Source organism: Pyrgilauda ruficollis, unplaced genomic scaffold (assembly GCF_017590135.1).
Source record: "Pyrgilauda ruficollis isolate IOZ18807 unplaced genomic scaffold, ASM1759013v1 scaffold10, whole genome shotgun sequence".
NCBI classification, from domain to species: Eukaryota; Metazoa; Chordata; class Aves; order Passeriformes; family Passeridae; genus Pyrgilauda; species Pyrgilauda ruficollis.
In genome coordinates, this window is record NW_024508101.1 from 7215949 (window position 1) to 7238770 (window position 22822).

Here is a 22822-nt window from a genome sequence, read left to right on the forward strand (position 1 = left end):
CAAAACAGAGATATCTTTAAGCAACTTTTAGACATACTGGCAGCTGTCATTTTGAAAGCAAAATATTGAAGTTAAATTTCCAACTTTTCCACTGCAATTTATGTCCATTTGCATCAGAGATAATGAGGTAAGAAGAAAAAATGAACTTGGTATTTCGTTGTGCAAAAATTCATAGACAAAGAGATGAACCAGAGAAAAAATGGAAGCCAAATATAGCCAATACATGCTAATATTAACTGCAGTGTGTGATGTGGCTGTTCTGTCCCACACTTTCCTGGCCACTCCGCAAGTGTGAGTGTGGCATTTATTTTCAGTACAATCCTCACTAGCCTGGATGTGCAGTGTCAGCACAGGGGAGGGCACATTCAATCCTTGAGATGCAGGCAGGAAGGCAGATAGCTTGAGGCTTGTTCTCTCACCATTCTGGAATAAACCCTAGTGCATTTTAAGTGCAATGAGATGTATTGCATTTAATGTCTTTGACATAGAGCAATTTATTGCAGCAGCCCGTCTTTGGTCTTGTGTCTGGCACAAACATTGAGCTTTAGTTTTTCTTCAGTTGTCAGGCTGTTGTTCAGGAGAAAACCCAGTGCTGGAGCTGTGCTCTCTGCTCTGCTCCAGCACCACCAGCAAAACTTATTTTCTCTTTTTTCTTTTTTTCTCTTGGAATTAAGGTCGCTTTGCTGTCCCTACAGCACAGTTATAGCTGCAATGATCTGTAAAAATCAGAACAAGTTAGCTCAGCTGAGATAACGTGGAAAAATAAGCAAATTTCCAGGTGCATCTAAAGAAGAGCTTGTGTGCCTGGAAGCCAGGTGGTTTTTTTCCCTGGTTTGCCTCAACTTTTCTACAAATGTGCTGCCCCTCTGTAAAAACCTGGCCCAGCTTGTATTGGTACAACTATATATAATGGTTGTGAGCATAAGTAAGTAGGAACATGCTCCTTTCCATGAGGAGATGGAAAATCCCAGTCTCCTTGGGTCCTTTCAGTAATTATCAACATTCTAGTCCCCGAGTCCAGGCTAAATCTGGCACTGGTAATTAAATCAGTTCAAATGCCATTGCTGATGTAAACCAATATGCTGCCTTCCCTATTTATATCACCTGCAAACAGGGCCTGGCTAAGGTTTCTTTAGCAATTTCAGTTTGACACAACATTTTTCTTCGCGTCTGTCTCTGAACTGTTGAATCCATGGAGGAGCCACCCTGCCTTCCGCACTGGGTTGTATTTCGGGGCTGTCAGGAAAGCAGCCCTTGCAAGGAAGGCCTGTTCACTAATAAATCCAGGCAGAAGGACCTACATACCAGCTCAGATCTGGTCCCCAGAACTGGAGCTTCACATTCGTAAATGAGTTTTCATTTGCATAACCCTTGGGGGATCATTTAAGTTCAGAATTATTCCTGAGCTGCAGCTGATATTATTTGTTATTTCTAAATTGAAGTTCCTATGTTAATTTATTGGCAGATTCTGTGTGATGTGATAATTGTTCTGTGTTAGGTTAGATTAGTGAAATACCTCTGGAATATGAAGAGGGGCTCTGAAAAAAGGCAAGGCAATGCCCACCACACTGGAAAGCATTCCCTTGTTAGACTCACAAATGTCTTGGTATTTAAAATATGACACAGGATCAGATTTTGTAGGGTTTGGCCTAACAAAGGTTTTGGTGTATCATAGTTTGTTACTGCCAGGGATGCCAAATTTGATCTCAGTGAAACCTCAGGAGAATGGGGAGGTGTGTGATGCAGGTGTGTTCATTTGCATGTGCCTGTGCCTGTGCATGCTTTGCAGATATATTCTGGTGAATGTGTGTGGTGCAGGGAAACCACTAATTAAGAACTTCCAGGAAGCAAATACTATATATCACTGTAAATGCAATGATCTGGCAGTGTCCTTTCAGTCAAGCAATAAAGGAGTTCTGTTATTTGTAGTTGATATCAGGGAGCAATAGGAGCTTCCTTTGGTGCAGCAGGGTGTGGTTATCAGTCAGCTAATGCAACCAAATTAAAGGTATGCATTGACACTGCTGTTTGTAACATCATCACACTGTTTATCAAGCATAAGAGAGTCACAGTTTCCCTGAAACTGTTGAACACTTTATAAATAGTCTGTATTCTGGAAAAGGGGTTTCTTTTTAAGCAGGAAAATAATTTTTAGGAAAAACACATTTGTAACAATAGCACTATGGCATTCCCAGCAGCATTCAGCTTTCTGGCTCTCAAACTCCTCTCAGTATTGTTTCAAATTATTATTATTTGCTTAGTATGTTTAAAAGCAACTGAAACATCTTCTTCTACTTTCCTTCACAGAACAAGGATTGCATTTGAAGTAAAACTGCAGAAAACCAGCCGATCAACAGATTTCCGAGTCCCTCAATCAATATGCACCATGTTTAATGTCATGGTGGATGCCAAAGCTCAGTCTACAAAGCTTTGCAGTATGGAAATGGGCCAAGAGGTAAAAATGCAGGTTCTTCCTTTCACAGCTTTTAAAGGCAATGTCATGAAATTTCCTGTCTCCTGTTGTGCTCGTTTCAGAGACGTTGTATCGTTTGTGGATTTAGCCTTCCATAGAGAGTGTGCAGATGAATGTACAGGGGGTTGCTCTCAAATCTAATGAATAGAAACATTCGGAATCCCTGTCACTTAGGAGTGGCTTTTTGCAAGGACTGTGGTATGCATACGGTATCTCTCAAGCTTGGTTGTTGCATGATGACCATATAAATTGAGTCATTAACTGCACCTTGGAGCCAGGTGTCAGCAACACACTTTCTGTGTATGGCTATTTTCTGTAGACAAACATAAGGAAAACAGAACTGCCAAGTTGTTGCTGTGATGCATGTAAGGAAAAAAAAAAAATCCCAAACCACAAAAATAAAGAACTTCCAAAAGTAGATTGAAATTCCGGCTGCTTTGCCTTCCTCGAGTACTGGCTGTAATCAGCACACTTGATCATTCTGGATTTCCAGGTTCATAATGACTCAAGTTTCCAAATAACAAACCTGTTTTAATTAATTGCTGATTTTTGTTTTCTTCTGAAGCCATAGTTGCAGGTTGAAGTTTCTGTGACTTGACCTATGAATTAGAAAGACATGGCAAATTGGAATGAATTAAATGCATCAGAATGCTCATTTTGCTCCAGTGACTTCAAGCCAAATTGAATATTCATATACCAGTCTAGAATAAATTCACAAATACTGTTTGGCTCACCTAGTCTGGTGCTTGTCAGCATTTCCTAGATAAGCCTTTTCACTACAGCTTTCCATGGTCAGATTTTGCAGTGAATCATTGCTAGTTGTTCCTGTGTTTTTTCAGTTGTTCACTTCAATTTGTTCCTCTGAAAGAACTTGCTCCAAAGGCCGCTGGATGTAGCAGGGCTCTCTGCCCTGATGTCAGTGGTGTTTGGATCAGATTCAGCTGTTCTTTTTAGTTTTGTTATACATATTTCAGTTGTGACATTTTATTTGTGACATGCACCTTGTAAGAGATTTCATACTGCCCATCATCAGGTCTTCCCTTGTCCTCCAGGTCAACTGGAGCAGATCTTGAGTGGGCTTTTGTTGTCCAGGCCTGGACATGAACTTCTCTACCATTTTCTGTTCCATATTCATACCCATGCGTCTCCCCAAATCCCTCAGCCTGCAGCTGCTGCAGCATCTACCCTGTCAGCTGCAAAGGCTCATGTCTGTAATGTTTCCCACTGCAAACCAGGATCAAACCCTTATACTGGCACAGTCCCTGGGGACAGAGAGATTTTGGAGACCATGAAGACAGGGGAGACATTCATTAAACTGTCAGGTTAAGCATTCAGATGGCCCAAGACTGATCACATCAGTGCTGTGCCCGGGTATCGTGTGACCAGGTACTCGCTGCATCTTTCCATGCCGACTTATGATGCTCCCTGTTTCCTCCAAATTCTGAGCATCAGTCCCACTGCAGGTTCAGCCTGACTCAGACTGCAGGAGACAGGGGAGGAGGTGGCTGTGTGGTTGCTCCTGGGCTGCAGCCAGGATCAGCTGCAAATCTGCCTGGACCACTTCCAGGAGGTGTTTGGTGCAGCAGCTCCGAGACAGCCGAACCCCTGTGGCAAGCAGCAGTTGCTGGGACATGAGATTTTTAACAGACAGCTAAACTAATGGAACCTGTAAAGCAGACATAAATTGTTGGTGCATAGGTTACCATTTAGGGCTGCAGTATTTTATACACCCTTCCTTTTTCTTTTTTTTTTTTTTTTTCTTTTAAGTAGTGTTACTACCTCCCCCTCCATTCACTCGTGCCACTCTGTGTTTTGGCTATCTCCATCTCCTCTTCTTGAAGCTGTCTAAACTTGTGTGCCAAGATGGTCAGGCAGAGGGGGGGGTAAAAGTTCCCGTATAGATCTGTCAGTACAACCTGGGAGAGGAGGACAAAATGGCACCCTGCCTCTTCCAGTGCCACTAGAAATGATGAGACAGTTGGATATGCAGTAGAGGCATGGGAACCTGGGTTTCCAGCCTGTGTCCTTCTCAGTAATATGGGGAGTTGGGTCTGTGCCTCACTGAGTTCCTCTGTCCCCCCATCTCTGGAGTGTGGCAGCCACACAGGTCAGCAAGGGGAGGAAGGAACAGACAGGGAGGGACAGAAACTCACTGATGGGACCATCCATCAGTGCCCCAGCTGGCACATGGCTCCTCCAGCCTGTCCCCCTGTGCAGACAGTTCAACAGCAGCAAAAAGGGCTCACACTGGCCACCACAGAGCTCAGGCAAGGCCTTTGGCCCAGACCTAACCAGAGATGACATTTTCATTAGAAACAAACCACTCATTTTTCTGACAGTTCAATCTGTATTTGGGCAGAGACTCTCTCAGCACCTTCCTTGCCTAGACCTGACCTTGCTCTGTGGGTTCCCTCCCACCCCAAAGGCCTTCCCTTTCACACTACCTTCAGCCACACTCACTTTAGCAGATACTTGAATGCGTTTTGCGAGCATTACCCTGTGAAACAAACACCCATCATTTCATTCCATTTCCTTGTCTCTAAAGGCAGCTGTTAAAACATTTGGTAAACATACTTTACCATCTTAAATATTTATTTTTCCTCTGAATTTTTAATACATCTAAGGGGATAAATGTATGTATTAAATGTTTCTCAGTTGGTCTAGTATGTTTCTATTTAATATCTAAGGTCAGATGGTCCTTAGAGAAATACAACATACACACAATCTGTTACATGACAAGGCAAGATACTCATCACATAAAGTCAAGTTGAATCATTGTAGTGCACTGATTATGGATTGTAATAATTGAGCTAATAGAAAGCTACGATGAACTTGATCGAGAGTGGGGGCTATGCTGGGTAAAGCAAACCAGCTCTGCGATCTTTAACCTTGAGTGTTTCCATGAGGAATGTAGAAGGAGCTGTTGGAATTGCTGGTTTTGCGAGCCAGGCATCTGTAGCAGCACCAGGCGCTCGCTTTCCAAACCGCCGCCGTCTCGGACCCTGTCCTGGCCGAGGTTCCCCTTCCTGAGGTGGAGCTGGGGCTGTGGCACTGGTGGCACTGGTGGCACAGGGTGCACATGGCTGTGGCTGCCTGGGGCAGGCCCTGTCCTGCATGGTCACTGCCAGGGCACCGGGGCTCACCCTGCCCTGGGGATTGCGGCTGCGATGGGAATGAGCGCTCAGGGTACTGCTACACCACCTTGGTGCATGCACAGGCTCCTGTCCTGCTCTCAGAGCTGTGGTTTTATTCCATTGGGGCTCTTATTTGCTTTTGAAACAAGCTTGTTATTGAACATGCATCAGTCAGTGCATTTCACAGTGAATTGCTTTGCACATAGCTAGTCATGATTGAATTCAAACTCATGACTTACATGATGAAAGCAGTTAGCTGAATACTTGTTTGCAAAGTTTTACACACACAGAAAATGCAGTTGCAGAAGGAAAACATAATGGGAGAGACACCCCAATATATGCACAACCCCTTCTCCATTTCCCTTAGGAAGTCCTGGCTGTGTCTGCCAAGCACATCAGCAGCTTCTACCTGTACCAAGCTGTTACAGGTCCCTGTCACCCCACAGCTTCATTCTAGCTGTGCTGGGAAAGGCCAGGTCAATCCTGGGAGCTGATAAGGCCTAGCTCTGCATTAAAGATTAATCATAGCTGTGATCCCGTAAGGGACTTGCGTATGTCTTGACCTGCAAAGCAGGACATGGAATGGGAGCTGCCAATGCAAGTATCACCCGCTTGTTCGTGTATGTTTTCCCCCGCGTGGGCCCAGCAGATCGCAGCCTGTGGCGTGGCGGTGCCGGTTTGTCCTCGTGTCCAGGTGAGGCTCTGAGTGCCCCCAGCCAGGCCTTGGGCTGGGACGTGCTGTGCCATGTCCCCTGCCCCGGCCCTGCCGCCCCGGTGAGGGCTGTGCGGCTGCCCCGAGGCCGAGCCCTGCCTGTCGACAGCCGGTTCCCTTCCTCTTCGGAGCCAAATAAAACCTAAGAGAGTGCCAGGTGTCAGCTACAATCCGGTCCCTTCCCACTGTTTTACTGCCACCAAATCCTACAGGTAGCGATCTCTGGTATTTCAGCGAAAGGAGGTTTTGACCCCATTTCATTTTCCATTGCTTATTGTTTCTGTGCATGATGCTGCTGTTCTCATACGTCTCTTTTTTTAAAAGATTTTGGTTTATTTATTGTTTATCTTCATATGTTCTTTTTCCTGTCTTTTGCACTTTCCTCTTTATTTCTGTCCCCAATCATCTGAAAAGTTTGCAAAAGAGTGGGTAAGTGTGTCCTACTTTTATTTTCTTTTTCCCAAATTCCTATATTAATGTTACTGCCATAGAAAAAAATCCCCAAACTGTAGAGCAGTTCAGAGTACCGATCAGACACTGAGACCAGCAGCTAGCATTTGTAAAGCCCTCACAGTCTTCCTTCCCAAAGTCTGATTAGTATTTAAAGCAGATTTGTCTCTTTCAATGTGATTTGATGTTAACATTTTAAAACAATATTAATGCCAAGTGGTAATGAATATAGTGACTAGCACCAGTGCTTGAAATGTTTGACTGAAAAATCAAATGTTTTGTGTTGGAAAGCAGTCATAATCAGTATTTTCTCAGTCCATTGAAAATAAGAATATACTGTATGTTTTCACTAATTAAATCTTGTATTGGAAACAGGTCTTTTCTAAATTAGTAGAAGACTGTATTTTAGTACCTATTCTAGCCATATTGCAGCTGATTGCATCAGAGCTCCCAAGCTAAGCAAGGTTTGGCATGTGCAGAAATTGGGTTGAAGACTCAGAAACGCTGGTGCTGCAGGCACAGGCCTTGGTCAGCCAGTGCTGAGCTCCTGCCACGGGATCTGCCATTGCCCGGGGCTCAGGGCTGCACTGCCTGCTGGCTTCTGCATGGGACAAAAAGGCTCCTAGTGGTTTGTTGGGCGGTTTCTAAATCTATCTCACAGTACAAAACAGCAAAGCATTGTGCTTAACTTGAGCCATGTGCCTGCTGAACCCAGGGTAACACAGGTTCAGCTGCTTTGCTGCCCGAGGTGGGAAGGGTGCTGCACCATTCCCAGTGGTTGAGCCCACTGCAAGCTCTCCTGGAGCAGCACATCCTCCCCATTCCCATGCCGAGGGCTGGGTGGTTTGTGGTGCCCTTGGAAGGGGTTGCCTGTTCCCCTCCAGCAGCAGGTGTATCCCACTGCCTGCTGCAATCCATGTGCCAGGACAGGATAATGCCCACAGAAGTGGGGCAATCAGAATCTCTAGGAGCACTGGGTGCTGTTCTCACAGGGATGGTAGAGCCTCCCCTCCACGCATGGCTCCCAGAGCTGCGGGCACACAGAACAGGGCAGGGTTTGCCCATGCTTCAAAACTGATGCAGGATTCTCCTGAATTCAAGGTCTCTCCTACAAGTGTAAGTAGCTACTGGCCACTGCAGTGGGGCCCAGGGTAATAAGCTGCATAATTCTTTGGTTTAATACTATTTATTGTGGCTTACCAAGGGAAGAGACTGACAAGTGTAGAGCTGTTGGCTGTGATCAATGCTAATATTTTCCTCCCCCTCTCCTTTTATTTTTCTTTAGCACCAGTACCATTCAAAAATAGATGAACTAATTGAGGAAACCGTCAAAGAAATGATAACACTCCTAGTGGCAAAGGTAACCCTCGGCTTCAGGTGAAGTGATTCACTGTTAACGTTGCATCTTTAATATGTGCGTTTCCATTAAAATGTGACACATTAGGATGTTGAATTGGCTTCTTGTTTCTCACAGGCAGGATCATACATCTCCCAGTCCTTTCATGGTGACTCTTTGTTGATAAGGACCTGCATGAGATGTAGTACTCTGCTAGCAGGATTGCCATACTGGGCCAGAAGTGGCTTTAAGGAATGGGTGTTAGGTTAATGGGGTAACACCCCATGGTCAGCGTCACCCCACGGCACTGGGGTAGCTGCAGTCAGGGGGTGGCACTGCTAAATGCTGCTGCAGAGTCATTGGGGTGGCATGCAGAGGTGGTCACCACTCCTACGCATGAGGTTGTGTGGACAAAATAGCTCATCTTGTGCAAGATCACCATATGCTCTTCTAAGAAATTAATTTAGAGATGACAGTAGTGGGAAATACATTCCAAAATGTCAGGTTTAATTGTTTGGAAATTGTTTTTCATCGGAGTCAGCTTCTGTAGCTTAGCTGCCAGCATTCCCCTTGGGTGGTTGTGTAGGTCTGGTGTGCTGTGCTAACACGGAGGGGAATTGGTATGTAAGGAGAAAGATGGTGGGGTGTGTTTTCCTCTAGTTTCAAACTTTCTGAGAACAAGTCATCCCTATTATACAGTGGAGACCTTTAAACATAATCCGCCAACATATGCCAGTTCAATTCTTCTGCAAGAATACCCAGCTAGCTGCGTGCTTGCCACTGCATACTGGGAGCAGGAACCACAGCCTTCCCCATCCAGAGAGGCTCTGCTGGATTCCCCACACACACACTGCACACACCTCCTGTCCCCTGCACCACCCAGGACACTGAGGGGTGATTCCCAGTCAGCAAGAGGTGCACCACAGCACCCAAAAGGAAGCACTCCTTTCTCCCCACTCCCTGCCCACTGTGCTCAGGGAGAGGTGGTCCACTCCTTTGGCAATGCTGAAAGGTCCACTGGCTCCTTTGAAGATGATGCAGATTTTTACACCCTTGTCCAACTATTAAAAATAATTGCAGTATTTTCTGTCTTTGTAGTTTGTCACCATTTTGGAAGGAGTCTTGGCCAAACTGTCTAGATATGATGAAGGGACTTTGTTTTCTTCATTCCTGTCATTTACTGTAAGTACAGATTATATTTCCTTTCTTTTTCTTTTTTTTCTTTTTTTTTTCCTGAGTTGTCACGTCCTGCTCTCCCAGGACTAGATCAGCTACCTAATAATTCTTCCATTCTGTGGTGTTTGATCACTGTAACTCCTACATGAATAGATAACCTGTATGCAGATATACAGTATATAAACATCCAGGATGCACAGAGAAAAGCCATCTCCATCCATCCTTCAGCTTGGTGAAGTTTATTCTGTAGAGGATACATATGAAGATGAAAAAAAGCATTGCACTGTACCTGCAATTAGCTTCATTGTCACTTCACATGACAGGTGTGTTCCTCTCAGTCTTCTGGCCGTAACAGTAACCATTAAATAATAAATAGCAAAATAAGGGAGATCTAGGGAGTGACTGTGTGTCTCTAAAAGAGAACAAGGTAGGGGAAATGCCATGAGGTCATGAAGTACAAGGTGCTTCTAATGCCATATTTCTCCATTACACTGAGGAACCAATTCACAGCTCACCACATATTTCCTAGCAAGGTACAGGACCAGACCAATATCTGTGCAAAACTGGCCCCAGTATCCAGAAATGGTTTAACAATCAGAGCTGTATTCCAGAAAAGTGTTGTGACAGCTTCTTAGGATGAACACATGGCAGCTGATTTCCAAAGGTCTTCTGAGAATGCATGTGCCAGAAAGTTTACAGGAGTGTCTCTGTGCAAGCAGGACTTCACTTCTCTCAGCTCACAGACACTTGTGCACATGAATGCCTGTGGCTGGGCTGCTTGAAAAGTTGTGCTCACATTTCACAACCCGGTCCTGCTGCCTTCATGTGCAGCCTCTCCTGCACTGACTTGTTCACAGAGACTGGGCAAGAGGCAGAAGGCACTGCTCTGCAAACTGGGAAGGCTTTCCAAAATCTCATTTTGGAGTTGTCTTAGTTCCTTGCAAATGTCTGCTGTTTGCTACTCTTGGGCCCTTTTGCTGAGTTTGAGGCAGTTTGTAGGATCCATCTGGAAATGGAGATGGATTTAGGAAGGCTTAACAGCAGAGGCAAGAAACTGCTCTTGGCAGCTTTGTGTACACAGTCTGGCAGCTTATCTGAACCACCGTGGGGTTCAAACTAAGCATTCTGCCTTTTCAGGTGTGCTGGAGGCACTTTGTTCTTCAGAGAAGACAGGAAGGGAGGGTGTTCCATTCTCTGCCCTGCAGTGCAGCTCTTCTCCCTGGATAAACCCTGTGTGGTTACAGCACCAGGACTGTGCTCACCCGTGCTCAAGGGATGCAGGGTACGGCTTGGGTTGGATACCTGGATACCTTCCCTCATTCCAGTGCTGTGGAGGGTTAGGAAATGCTTGTGTGCCAGCAGCAGAGGATGTGGAGGCGGCAGCTTTCCAGGCATCGGAAGTACCAGCATCAGCCCGTGTAGACAGTGTAATGTGCAGCCCTTCCTTCCCCGTGAATCCAAGCTGTTCCTCGGTTGGTGCTGCGCTGCTCCCACCACATCCTACTGTTTACACTGCCGAGTGCTGCTCCCTTTGATTGCTGAGCAAAGCCCTGGCTGCACCTGGGCTCCGGGCACCTGTCAGGACCAGCACGTGGGCACACAGGGTTCAGGCATCCTCTCTGCTGCTCCTCGGACACTCACTGACAGTTAACTGCCCCAGCAGCAGCAAAACAGGCTGTCCCACTCCAACAGCCCCACAGCCTTCAAACATGGTCCCAAAGCCTGGATTTCATGAGTTTTCAGTCAGGAAGGGATGTGTATCCAAATAGCTGCTGTGCGTGGTGTGTGCATGTCTCCAGGAAAGTGTTGGTCCCTCGCCCACAGCAAGTGGGCTGGGTACATGGCAGAAGAGCAGGATTGCTCCTTCCTGACAAAGGGACGTCTCTCGCTTTGGCCCCCATATTTGCTGGGAGCCACTGGGAGAGGAGACTGAGGAGCAGCCCTGACCCCTTTGGCACTGGGCTTAGCAAGTCTCCTCTCCCTGCAGTAGTAATGTGACTTGCTGTGTTTAGTCTTTGCAGTGATAAATACAGAATCTCTCTCTTGTTACAGCATGCTTGCACCACCTCCCACGTTTTCCCTGTCTGAACAAATACAACAAAGTGTGATGGTCCAAGCCACTGAGCTCCAGAAAGCATTAGTCTCCCACCCCCTTCCACCAACTTCTTTCATCGTGTGTTTTCCAGGCGCTCTGCAAGTGACATGTACTCGGGGGTCTTGTGACAGACAGTTTTATCACCTAGTAGGATATCCTCATTTCCAATTCTTGCCTCGAAATTCAAGATAAAATTAATGCATCTGTTGTCCTAATAAATTCTCACTAGCCACTTCTCCTTGCAGAGCACTTTGAGAGGAAAACACCCTTCTAAATTTGGCCAGACTTTTTTTTTTCTGTTTGTTGCTACATTTGAGTGCATCTTGGCGGCAGCAGCCCAGGCCCTGGCTGTGTGTCTGCATGTGCAGATCCACTGACTCACAAGAATGCCAGATGCTAAAATTCCTTGTAATCTGTATGGCCTCTGCAGGCAGAGCACTACACCTGTGGTAATTATAACCAAAGACTCCATGCTACCCAAGGGAGACAGAAGTAAAAGATCTTATTTTTGTTCTGTGCAAAATTTGTATGGTAAACTGAGATGTTTCATGGCAAAGTCACATACTTTGTGAAAAACGGCAGCCTAGCAAAAATCACACAACATCCGGCAGTTTGGAAATTTCACTAAATGTAGCCAAATCTGACTTTAAAGAAAAACAAGTAATTATTCTGATTAAAGGAGAGTGGGCAGAAGAAGCAGCTCAGTTTTTTTGTGGGTGGAGGGAGGAGATCGCAGGAAGCGGAGTTATTCTTGTCGCCTCTTGGCTTTGGAGAAGGTAGTTTGAAAGTGGCGCTAAGCTGGACCCAAGAGTGCTAAATCCACAAGCAGCTGGCAGGTTTGCCTCTGCCTGGCTTCATGCTCCATGTGATATTTGAAGGTACAGGTGTAGCCTGTACCTGTAGTCTTCCTGTAGCTGAGGAAGGACCCCAGCTTGAGTTCTCTAGGCTGTTGAGCCACATCGTTTTCCAGGCTTTCCTCCTGATTGCTGGGCTTTGCTGCTCAAAAACTGCTGGTTTGGTGCTTGCATGGGCACCCTGCCTGCGTGGGTTTGCCATGACTGCCTGCTCTCCTGGAGCTGCATCCACTGGATGGGCTCCAGCTGCCTTCACGCACGGAGGCTGAGGCTCCTCCGCTCCCATTCCACAGGAGCAAGGGATAGCACTTCACCACCTCCCAAGAAAGTTGTGAGGATAAATGCAGAGACAGGGCAAGGTGTCCAGCCAGCTGGCTGGAAACAGGAATACCTGGAGACAAGACAAGTGTTTGCTCTGGTGCTGATTTTGCTGTCTCCTTCATAAACTCACATGCTGGGATGAGCCCCGTCCCCCTGCAGCCTCTCCAGCAGGCAGACCCGGGGTCACACTGCAGCAGCAGGCACTCGGTGCCCTCCTCCTGCCCTTCCCTCTGTTCTTGCCCCCCGGCTCGGCAGCCTGGGCGCTGCCAATGCTCGCCGCGTTCACCTCGGCAATTACCACCAGTCTGGTCTTTTGTATCGCCTCATTGTGCTTAATTATGCACCCCCCACACACACCATATGAGTGCTTCCACCCACTCTCACATTCTGTCTCACACATACATTCATTCTCTCATTCGGGACACATAATTTATTCATCCCAAGATGCAACTGTGTGCGTGTTATATTTAGGCTGTTTTAATGGTAGCTTTAGAAATATTTAAAAGCAGGTGAGCTTTTACACCCAAACAAAGATGGCCGGCAACGCTTACCCTAATTAAAAGCAGAAGCGTTGTGGAAAATCCCAGCCATACTCTTTCTAGACACTGTGCCTTATGCTACAGTGGGAAAAAGGTCTCTGTGGCCAGCTGGGCACTGCTCAGTTGGAAGAGTTGGCCCTGACGTCAGGGGCCACCCTGCCTCCCGCGCCAGGCAACATGCACCCTGCTGCATGGAAAATCACAGACAAAGTCAGTTTGGGGTCTTGCAGCTCACACCAGCTTGTGATGACACCACAGAGTGCAGTGTCCATCTCTAATGCCCTCCCTCCAACAACATCTTCTAAAAAGGGAGGAAGATCAGGGGAAAATGAGGTAGCTGTTCAGTCTGGGAAGCAGAAAAGCTTCAGAGCACTTCTGCATGGCATGGCGTGAGCACACTGCCCCAACATGGTCTGCAAGCTCTTGCCAGCATCAGGGCCAGCAACAAGAGGAAAAATAATAATTTTTAGTTTGAATTCACTGATGTAGGGGAGGAAGAAGTGAGTGCAGGAGAGGCTGCAGGTGAAGGCAGCAGGGATGAGTTTTGAAATATGAACACAACTTTCCAACCAGCCCAGCCACAGGCATTCATGTGCAAAGCTTCTCAGAAAACCTTCAGCCTAGCACAGCATCACAGAATGGTTTGGGACGGAAGGGACCTTAAAAATCATCTCGTTCCAACCCTTCTGTCACAGGCAAGGACACCTTCCACTATCCAAGTTACTCAAAGCCTCATCCAGCCTGGTCTTCACAATACCCCAGGCTGCAGCCTGCTCAAGTGCGGGAAGCACACCGTGGGCAGGACTATGGGAAGGGAGCAAAATTAGGGTCCTTTCTTGTGTCTATGTTGGTGCAGGCCCCTGCCAGCCTCACCACGCCATCACGGGAGCTGCCATTGCTCCTGGGATACAGCTCCCAGCAGGAGAGACATGCAGTGCCTTGGGAGACACGTGGCATCAGGTGGAGAGCGAGGCCGCCGAAGAAAATAACGATGTCTTCTTACGAACCCCATCTTCCCCCGCTCGCTGAAGTAGAAGCACAACTCCCACACTATCATCTGCTGCTATTAGAGCTTTAGCAGCAGTAAAGTTACCTCTCAAAAAAAAACAAAAAAAAACAACAACAACAAAAATACCACCGTTTTAGACAGGAAAGTGAGTTTCATCACCCTTTTCAACCTACTCAGCATTATGTTGTCCCAAGTCTTGGCTGGAGATGGTCTTAGAGAGTTTAAAGAAAAAAAACAAACACCTGAAAAGGTTCTGATGGTGTTAACTCTCTTCTTGTTCCTTTTACAGGTGAAGGCTGCTTCCAAATACGTGGATGTACCCGTAAGCACAATTTAAACAACTTCTGTCATAGTAATTTGCATCGTGCTTTGGTTTATGGCATGTGTAGCAACCCACATTATGCATTAACAGCCAAGATTGAGCCATGGGCCTTCATACTTCTAACATTTGAACTGGAAAGGAAATCTCCATTATGTTAATAATGAGCAGTTACCCTCTTATGGAGACCTATGAGGCTGTTTAGGCAACAATTTGCAGATGGTGTCAAAAAGGTACCATATTTATGCAATTGGCTTGAATCACATTTGAAAAAAAAAAAAAAAAAAGGGAGCAGTGCATTCTGTTGATTCTTCATTTGGACTTGTACAAATACAGTATAATTTCCAAACAAAAAGTCCAGACATGTTAGAACTGAGCCAACACACATCTAACACATTAGCTAATCTATTTTATTTTTGTTCTTCTAATTGTTGGTTTATTTTACTCTTTTGGAAAATTACTTTTTTATTACTTTGGGGAAATGGTGATGAGCAACCAACATGTGTTTGGGAAATTGTTAATGAAAATAATTTTTTCCATTTTTCTGTAATTGGTGTAGGGAAACTGTACATCGTCTCCTCTAATTAGACCTTGATTCATAAGGAAAAGAGCCCTTAATGTTCTTAGACAGAGCACTTAACTTGCCAGAAATTTACATTTAAATTAAGTTGAAGTGTAATATATGAATGTTGGCTGGAATAAGGGGTTACTGTAACATTTACAGGCAGAAAGATCCTGAGCAACTGCAAATGCAGAAAAATAGATCTTAATATACCACACCAGTTCCTGCACTCAGTTAGACTGGGCAGAGGAAATCAAGAGTAACTCAGTTGAGTCTGATGATGTGTATGTACAATGTGCCTGTATTTAATGCAGCTGTATTGTTCTGCATGTTCTCATACGACAATGTCATAAATTTATCAGACATCTTGGACCACATCATTTGCATTTGTTTTTTTCCAGCCCTTTAGCCCAACCTAAATGTTGCCTACAAAATTATCATATCTTGAACCTAGCATGGAAAAGACAAACTCTTGAATACTAAGAGGTGGTGCTTGGTTTAAAATACCCCAGTGCAGATCTTGGCATCCTGTTCTCTTGGAGTAATAAAAGCAAGATTTTGAGAGCCTTGGGAAGAAAAATTCAGAATTTATTTCTTGCCCTGAAAATGTGGTGATCCTTCAGATGAAATGTCCTAGTTGTTTCAGTGCATCTTAAATATTTAGTCATCAGAAATTTGAACACAGAACAGTTATTTTAAGTAACTTCTAGGGCGAAGCATGGCCTTCTCTGAGGCCTCTATATTCCGAAAGTAAAGCATTTCCAGGGAAGTGGCCTTAGTAAAATGCTGTGTAACTCTTTCAAGCTTTTCCAAAAGCTTTGTACCTTGGACACCCTTGGGAGGTCTGCAACAGGGTCTGCTCCTCTCCTCAAAGCCAGACAGATGCTGCAGTTCTTTGTGTATATCAGAGCAGAAATCTTTCACTTGAGTTAGTTTTCAGTTGTTTCCCCACCTGCCCCTGGAAATGAAACCAAATTACAGAGGCTTCCTTGACAGCCTGAACATTTTTAATGAACTGAACCACCAGCCCCACACAGCTCCCAGACCTGTGCAGAGGTCACTCCATGGTCCGTGAGCCGCTGCCTTTCCAGGGGAAGGAGAAAGAAAAACCTGCTTGACTGGAGGACAGAGGTGTTGGACAGAAACCCACCACTTAAATTTAGTTCTGCAATGTTAGTTAAATCTAATTCTGTAATTCTGTTCCAATTGTCTCAGTACAAACCAATCTGTCTAATCCTGCCTTGGAATGGGCACGATCAGCAGACTGAAAATTGCTTGAAAGTGTAACACTTGACTACAGCCACGTCTGTGTTGTCCTCATTGTTTTTCAAATTAATACCTTGTCATTGTTGCAGTAGGTGTTAAGAAATGTCACTGCCTTCCCAAGGGCCAAGCACTGGCCCTTTGCTTGATAATTGTTTGCTTTGTATTAAAAAACTCCCTTCCTACTGCTTTCCAAACTGTCCTCATTTTCACCCTGGAAATTACATGGATGTGTTAACTAACTTCAATTTACAGCGGCTGACAATCGTATCTTGCAGAGAAATGATACTCTGTGATCTGAGGTAAATCACAGTAATGGAAACTAATGACACTAGTTAATAACAAACTTACAATGTGCCGCACAAATTTAAGGTTTTGTGGCAGCTCTTGTAATGACTCATGTTACCATATTTTAATGGGTTTCATTTGAGGTAAGTTTGAATCTAATATATCAAGCAATGTGAACTCAAACAAGAAATTTTTTTGAGTATTTTCTCATCCAGCTGCTTCAGTTCCCGTTTGCTTTAAAGCAATGCTGTTATCCCCAAATTCTTGCATGCTTGTAGGTTACTCTTTAAAAATCAGTTAAAATCTGCAGAGAGCTGTAGAAATGTGACATCAGGTAAGTGTTCATCAGGTAAGGAAAGGGCAGACTGCAGGAGGACAGCAGGAGATGGAAGAGAAGGAAAAGCAGTGATGAGGCTGCACAGAGAAGCTGCCCCCTGTGTCAATATTCATGTTTTTCTCTCTCTCTCTTCTCTCCTCCATGCAGAAGCCAGGAATGGATGTTGCTGATGCCTATGTGACATTTGTCCGCCACTCTCAGGATGTCCTGCGTGATAAGGTCAATGAGGAGATGTATATAGAAAGGTTATTTGATGTAAGTAAATGCCCTCTCCTCCTTGGACACCAAGCAGGAGAGACCCAAAATGTGACAAAATAAGACAGGAGGATAAGTCACATTTTGTGAAAATTTATTATAGCTTTAAAAAATAAATCTTTCCCTTCTTTCTGACTAAGGCTCGTATCTGCTCTCTGCCTGCTTTAAATCTCTACTCCAGTCTACTGTGTCTTAGTCTGTGTGTGGATTTTAAAAAAACAGTATCTTCTAAGAGAGCTCTTTAGTATGTTTAAGCTTGTGTAAATTTCTCTGTATCAGAACATCTCAGTCATTGTTCTCACTGTTCAAATTTGAGCCAGGTTTTTGGCAGATGTGTTTGCTAAGGGCCAACTCTTTTGCACGTTTTGCATTGTTTCATTGGCAAGCACTCCAAATCTGACAGAAAATTGAATATACTCAACTTTAATTTTGAAAGCTAATCAAAACAGAGCTGATTATGAATGAGCTTTGGTATAAAGATACCATGTTGTGGTGTCTGCCACCAAAGGTAAATTTGAGACATGGTCTCCTTGATGAAGATGGCCGGTAGGAACTGACCCAGATGTTCACAGCTAATTTTCAGCTGGACAAGATCACTTTGTTGCACTGTGAGAGAACAGTGACCTGTGATGCCTGAGTTTTTTGGGTTTGGATGCATGTCAAAAGTATCTCTGTTTCCGTTGCTCTTGTTTTGTTACAGCCTTTCTGTCCTTGTAGCTGTTCTATAGTAAAGGTTTTCTGTTGATGACCAGACTGCAGCATTAGTGTTTCAGTCTCTCTAGGATATTTGTCCGTATCTCAGTTTCTGTTTGAAACAGCTTCTTTCCCTATTTTCCTTCCTTCCATCTCTCAGCAGTGCCATGTCTCAATCTCCTGGCTCTGGAACTCTAACAGCCTTCTGTGCTTTCTTTACTCACTCTTTTGCTTCCTCAGTGTGCAGGGAAATCTGCTTTTTCCCCAGCCAACCTCTTCCTTCACTCAATACTTCTCTTTCTGCACATTACCTGTCCCTCAGAAACCTCTTCTTCCTTTACAATTCCCACTCTCTCTTTTCCCCATAACTTACCAGATTAAAATGGAACTTATCTCTCATGTCAAATGTTTTATCACATTATATCAAGTGGCATGAATTAAGAGTCAAATAATCTTACTGTGTACATCTACTAGCATGACCCATATCCACTGAGAATGCCTCATTCATGCACAGAGCACAGCAGTGCCTCCTCCGGGCTCGGCTCGTGCTCGCTCCAGGGAGAGTTTGCAGCGTGAGCACCAGACGCAAATCACCCATCAAGCAGGCATGGGGAGAAAAAACAAAACATAAAACAAAAGACTGTCGCTTCCATCTGCAGCGGGCCTGCGAGTGCATTGCTCGTTTGTGTTGAAATTTATTCCACGAGCAGTTAAATTTCCAGAGCTCATCTGGACTGTTCTTTTCAATGCCCACACTGCCTTTTCCCTCATCCTTTCCCTATGATTCACAGTTGGTGTGTTTGTACCGATTTGGGCCATTATTTCCAATTTTCAAAAGGCTGTAATTAACACAAATATTGATTTCAGTTTGATCCACTCATACTTGGTTTTACCAAGCCATATTTTAAACAAATTAACAGTTGACATGAACTAAAAAACGAAAGAGCAGCAACCTTGGTGGAAAGCAAAAAATTCAAAACCCTTCTTTCCCTCCCTGCCTTCCTGAAGTCTCCCTGATACATGTGGAATTAAGTAATCAAAGATGGGGTTTTTACATTGCTCTGCCTGTTTTACACTGGCTCAGGTGGGAATTGCAGCATGTGGGAGCTGTTCCCATTCCTGTTCCCATCCCAGTGGGACAGAGTTGGGATCTAATGCTACTGGCATGTTTGCATGTGTCCCATGTGTGTGAGTGTGTGCCCGTGAGCAGGGCGAGCTGCGGGGCGGTTGCTTTGCAAGGTGGGAATGGATTGTGCCAAACCCTTGTCACCCAAAACTTGGAATTATGTTTTGAGCAGTCATGGATTGTCTTTGTCAGGCTGCAGCTGAAGGAGCTGGCTCCTGTGGTCAGCTCCCATCATGGCTCAGGTGCTCCTGGTGGAACAATACCAGCACCGGGTTTACATGGGAGTCACCAGACCCCATTTAAGTTGGTGCTGTGTTCACCCATATTTGTGTAAAGGCAGGAGAAAGTGCTTAACTCTATTATTGAGCTCAGAAAGAGCCCTGCAGCCTTTTGCCCCTCTCACCTCACCCAGCAAAGCAGCATGGACATGGGGTCTTTAAGCTCTTTTGGTCTTATTTTCTGAGGACATTTTAGGTACTAACTACTTCTGTAATAAGAAAGAGAAGAGGAATAATCAAAAATGGTATTTATGATGCTAAATTAGTGTTGGACCTTATTTTCTTCCTTCTTCCCCCAGCATGGCAGGGGAGCAATCCTCTTAGCTGCAGTTTGTCCAGGCAATGAGATTATTAACCCTTTCACAGCCAGGTCCTCAGCTGGTTTAGTGCAGCAGTGCTGGCTTGCCCTGGCCAAATCTCAGTCCAGTTTAGGCTGTTGTATGACCATAGGGGCAGCAGTGGCAGCAAACAGCTTAAACCTGCCTGCAGGCAAGTCCTGTGCACCCAATAGGGTCCCAGTAAAGACACTCACAGTGTGGGGCTACATCCCCCTTCTGCACAGTCCTGAGCAGTGCAGGAGCAGAGGTGCACAGTGCAAGGTTTCCATTGCACGTTTTGTGGGGTTTGAGCTCCTGGGATACCCCTAATCCCCACACTTCTCTGCAATCCTGCCCTATGTTCCCATTTGTTTCTTCCCTGGAACAGAGGCTGCAGAGTGTGTTAGGCCATGTCCCCAGAGATGCTGGGTTAATATGTCTTTTCTTGGCATTTGCCATGATTTCTTAGCTCAGAAACCATCTCTCTTCCCCTGCATCGCCTGACTTGCTCGTGCCCACAGAACAGGGCTCTGCTCTTTGGGAGATACTGGTGTTTGTGGCAGATTATTGTTATATTTCTGTGTGGTCTCTGAGTTAATCCTCTTAATTCTGCAAATTAGTCAGGATGGGTTTTCCCCCCCTCCCTGAAATAGAGTCATTTTAATTTTAAAAATTTGTATTCTTGGGATCATTGAATGAACAGATTGATCGTGGAGTTCTGCTGGTAATCAAAACCTAACTAGCTTTTTGGCAGTGCTGTTTACTGCAGAATAACATGACTTATTTACTTGGCCTGGTTCATTAATTTGATAACATTTAAAGCTAAAACACTGTAATAAGGCCCATTGGTAGAGAGCAGTGGTAACAGAGGAGTTTCAGAATAGCATCATAGCATCCTCACCCTGCACTCCTGTGTCTGGCTGGGTGCTTAGGGATTTAAACTCTATGGTACTTTGCACACAATGCAGAAGGATCACAGACTCTCTGTGGTGCCTGACAGGAATTAAAATTTTATCACTTCTTGCCCAGAGAGGGGAGCAGAGTTGACACAGAGAATGGAACTTTTTATAGGAACAATGAGGCAGAAGCAGGTGGGTGTATCTTAAACATGGGAAAATATCTTCAGTGATCTTGAGTCTTCAGACCAATCCTGCAAAATTGAGGTTCTCTTTGTCTTAGGTCACTCAGAATTTCATAGGATCAGAGTTTATACATCTGTCATTTTGTCTGAAGGCAGTGGGAGTTTTACTTGTGAGGGTTGTGCCCTTTGACAGAAGTTATTTCTAGATCCATGTATGTGTGTATGTCTTTACAAACACCCTTAGATACTCACAGTATAGGTTTCAACCCGTCGCAGCATATGTGATCCAGAAAGTCTATGATTGACTAGTAGATAGTGTGAATGCCAACCTTTCTTCCACATAAATTGGTAAACACCAATTTAAAACATAGGGTGACTATTTCCTCCCCAGCCACAGTGAGTAGCACATACACAAAAGGCTACTGAGCACTGGGTGAGCTCCCCGAGATCCTGCGAATTCCAGCATCCCGATGCAGTCCCTGAATAGCGCAGATGGCATTTTTCTCTCTGATGATTAATTCAATATCTTACCCAAAAAAACAAAAACATGCTTTTGATATGAGGGATCAAAACACCAAGAGAAGCTCCTAAGATTGCGAGGACCTAAAAAAAAAAATTAATTTATTTTTTTCCTCCTTGTACTTCTTGAAGACACCAGCCTGAGTAGAAGATAAGGATTAAAACAGATGTGCTTAGTGCTAGTTCATCTGCTTAAATCTAGCAGTCTCTGAGATCAGTGATTAAAAAGCCATCTCTAACTTTGATGAAATCCACTGCAATGGTAATTCTGTGTCTCTGATCGCTGTCTTATGGGCCTCATGTCTGCCTAAACCGGACATAAAAAACATTTCACTGGAGATGATACATGGATTATATGGGTCAATTATACACTTAATCTGCCTTCTGGAGATTAAGTGTGCATGGATTGACCCTGCGTATTTGGCTTGTCCTTGGCAGTTATCAGATCAGGAAGGTTGCCTTTACCAAAAAGTCTGGTAAGAACTTAATCACGCAGTGATACTGCCCGCCGAGGTGGCAGCAGCCACCGTGCTGTTTGCAGAAGGCAGTTTTACCACTTCACTGTCACTGTGAGCCTTCAGCTCCCTGGGTCTGGGTCACAGCCGGGATAGCAGACGCAGAACTCACTCTGGAAATGAGAAATGAGCCTGTTCTTCTCTGCAAGACAGAAATGGCTCTTAGTCTTGATGGCAGAGTGGGATTAGCAGGGTCTGGCAGGTGTAGCAGGGAGGGCAGTGGGGAGATCAGGGTTTGCTGTGCCCTTGGCTGTCCTCAGTGCAGAGGAACAGTCACTCCAGGTCCTCTCATCAGCTAGAGGACCCAACATCTCCTTCCCAGCACCTTCAGGGAGGCAAAAGCCCCTGGCTGAGGCTCCAGCATCAAGTCCTGTCCCTCAGACTCATCTGAGTTTGCCTTTTAGGAAGCCTCAGTGATATCCCAAAGCAGATGTTGCATCTGGTGGATTTTGATGGATTTTGGGTTTCTTCCCTCAGTCAGGAGCCCAGCAGGAGTGCTGGGAACATGGTGCAGGACAGTCCCCATGTTTCTAAAGCAGGCTGCCCTCGCTGATATCTGACTTCTAAATATCAGAGATAATAAGGATGCAGGACACTGTGTGAGTCTCAAGGCTTCAGCAAAATCCTTATACACACTCCCAGGAGCCTGAGTACGCATTTGTCACTGGAGGATCCACAGGCAGCTCAGCATATGTTTCAGTACCTACACATTAGAGCCTGATAGCACACCTGAGTATATTGAAAAAACGCAAAACACAGCTAGATCAGTTAATTCAGCAAGTCGTCTGCAGACACTGAGGTATTAGCTTATTCTTAAAATCAAAGCTTTTACCCTTAGCAGGGTTACTCACTTGAATTTTGGCAGCTCCTTCAAGGCATGCTTGCAGGATCATGGCATTTCTTGCTAGACCGTAAGCCTTGCATGGCACAATCAAATGCCAAAACAGAGCCCTTCCCATCCTCCCTTCTTCATCCCCTCTCCAATCTCAAAAGCCTGGTTGTGAGTCAGTGGAGCTACTCACTGTGAGTTAGAATTACTCACAGGAGGCCGGGTTGCAGGATCAGGGGAAGAACGGATATCAGGCTGCGCGCTGGGCTCCCAGCTCGTATCTGCTTGTAGCCACACTCACCACTTTCTCTTAGACAGACAACAACCTGTTTCCCTCCCAC

At 45.1% G+C, this 22822-nt stretch overlaps 1 protein-coding gene across 6 annotated transcripts in view; it reads left to right on the forward strand.

Annotated features, from left to right (window-relative positions):
- The window catches only part of CADPS (calcium dependent secretion activator), a 204619-nt gene that overhangs the window by 165975 nt on the left and 15822 nt on the right, over positions 1–22822 (forward strand). For all 6 annotated transcript variants that reach the window (XM_041465232.1, XM_041465224.1, XM_041465241.1 and 3 more), the window contains 5 exons: positions 2308–2455; positions 8055–8129; positions 9204–9287; positions 14389–14421; positions 17016–17123. In XM_041465232.1, the coding sequence (XP_041321166.1) occupies positions 2308–2455; positions 8055–8129; positions 9204–9287; positions 14389–14421; positions 17016–17123 (448 nt within the window). The remainder of the gene's footprint in view (positions 1–2307; positions 2456–8054; positions 8130–9203; positions 9288–14388; positions 14422–17015; positions 17124–22822) is intronic.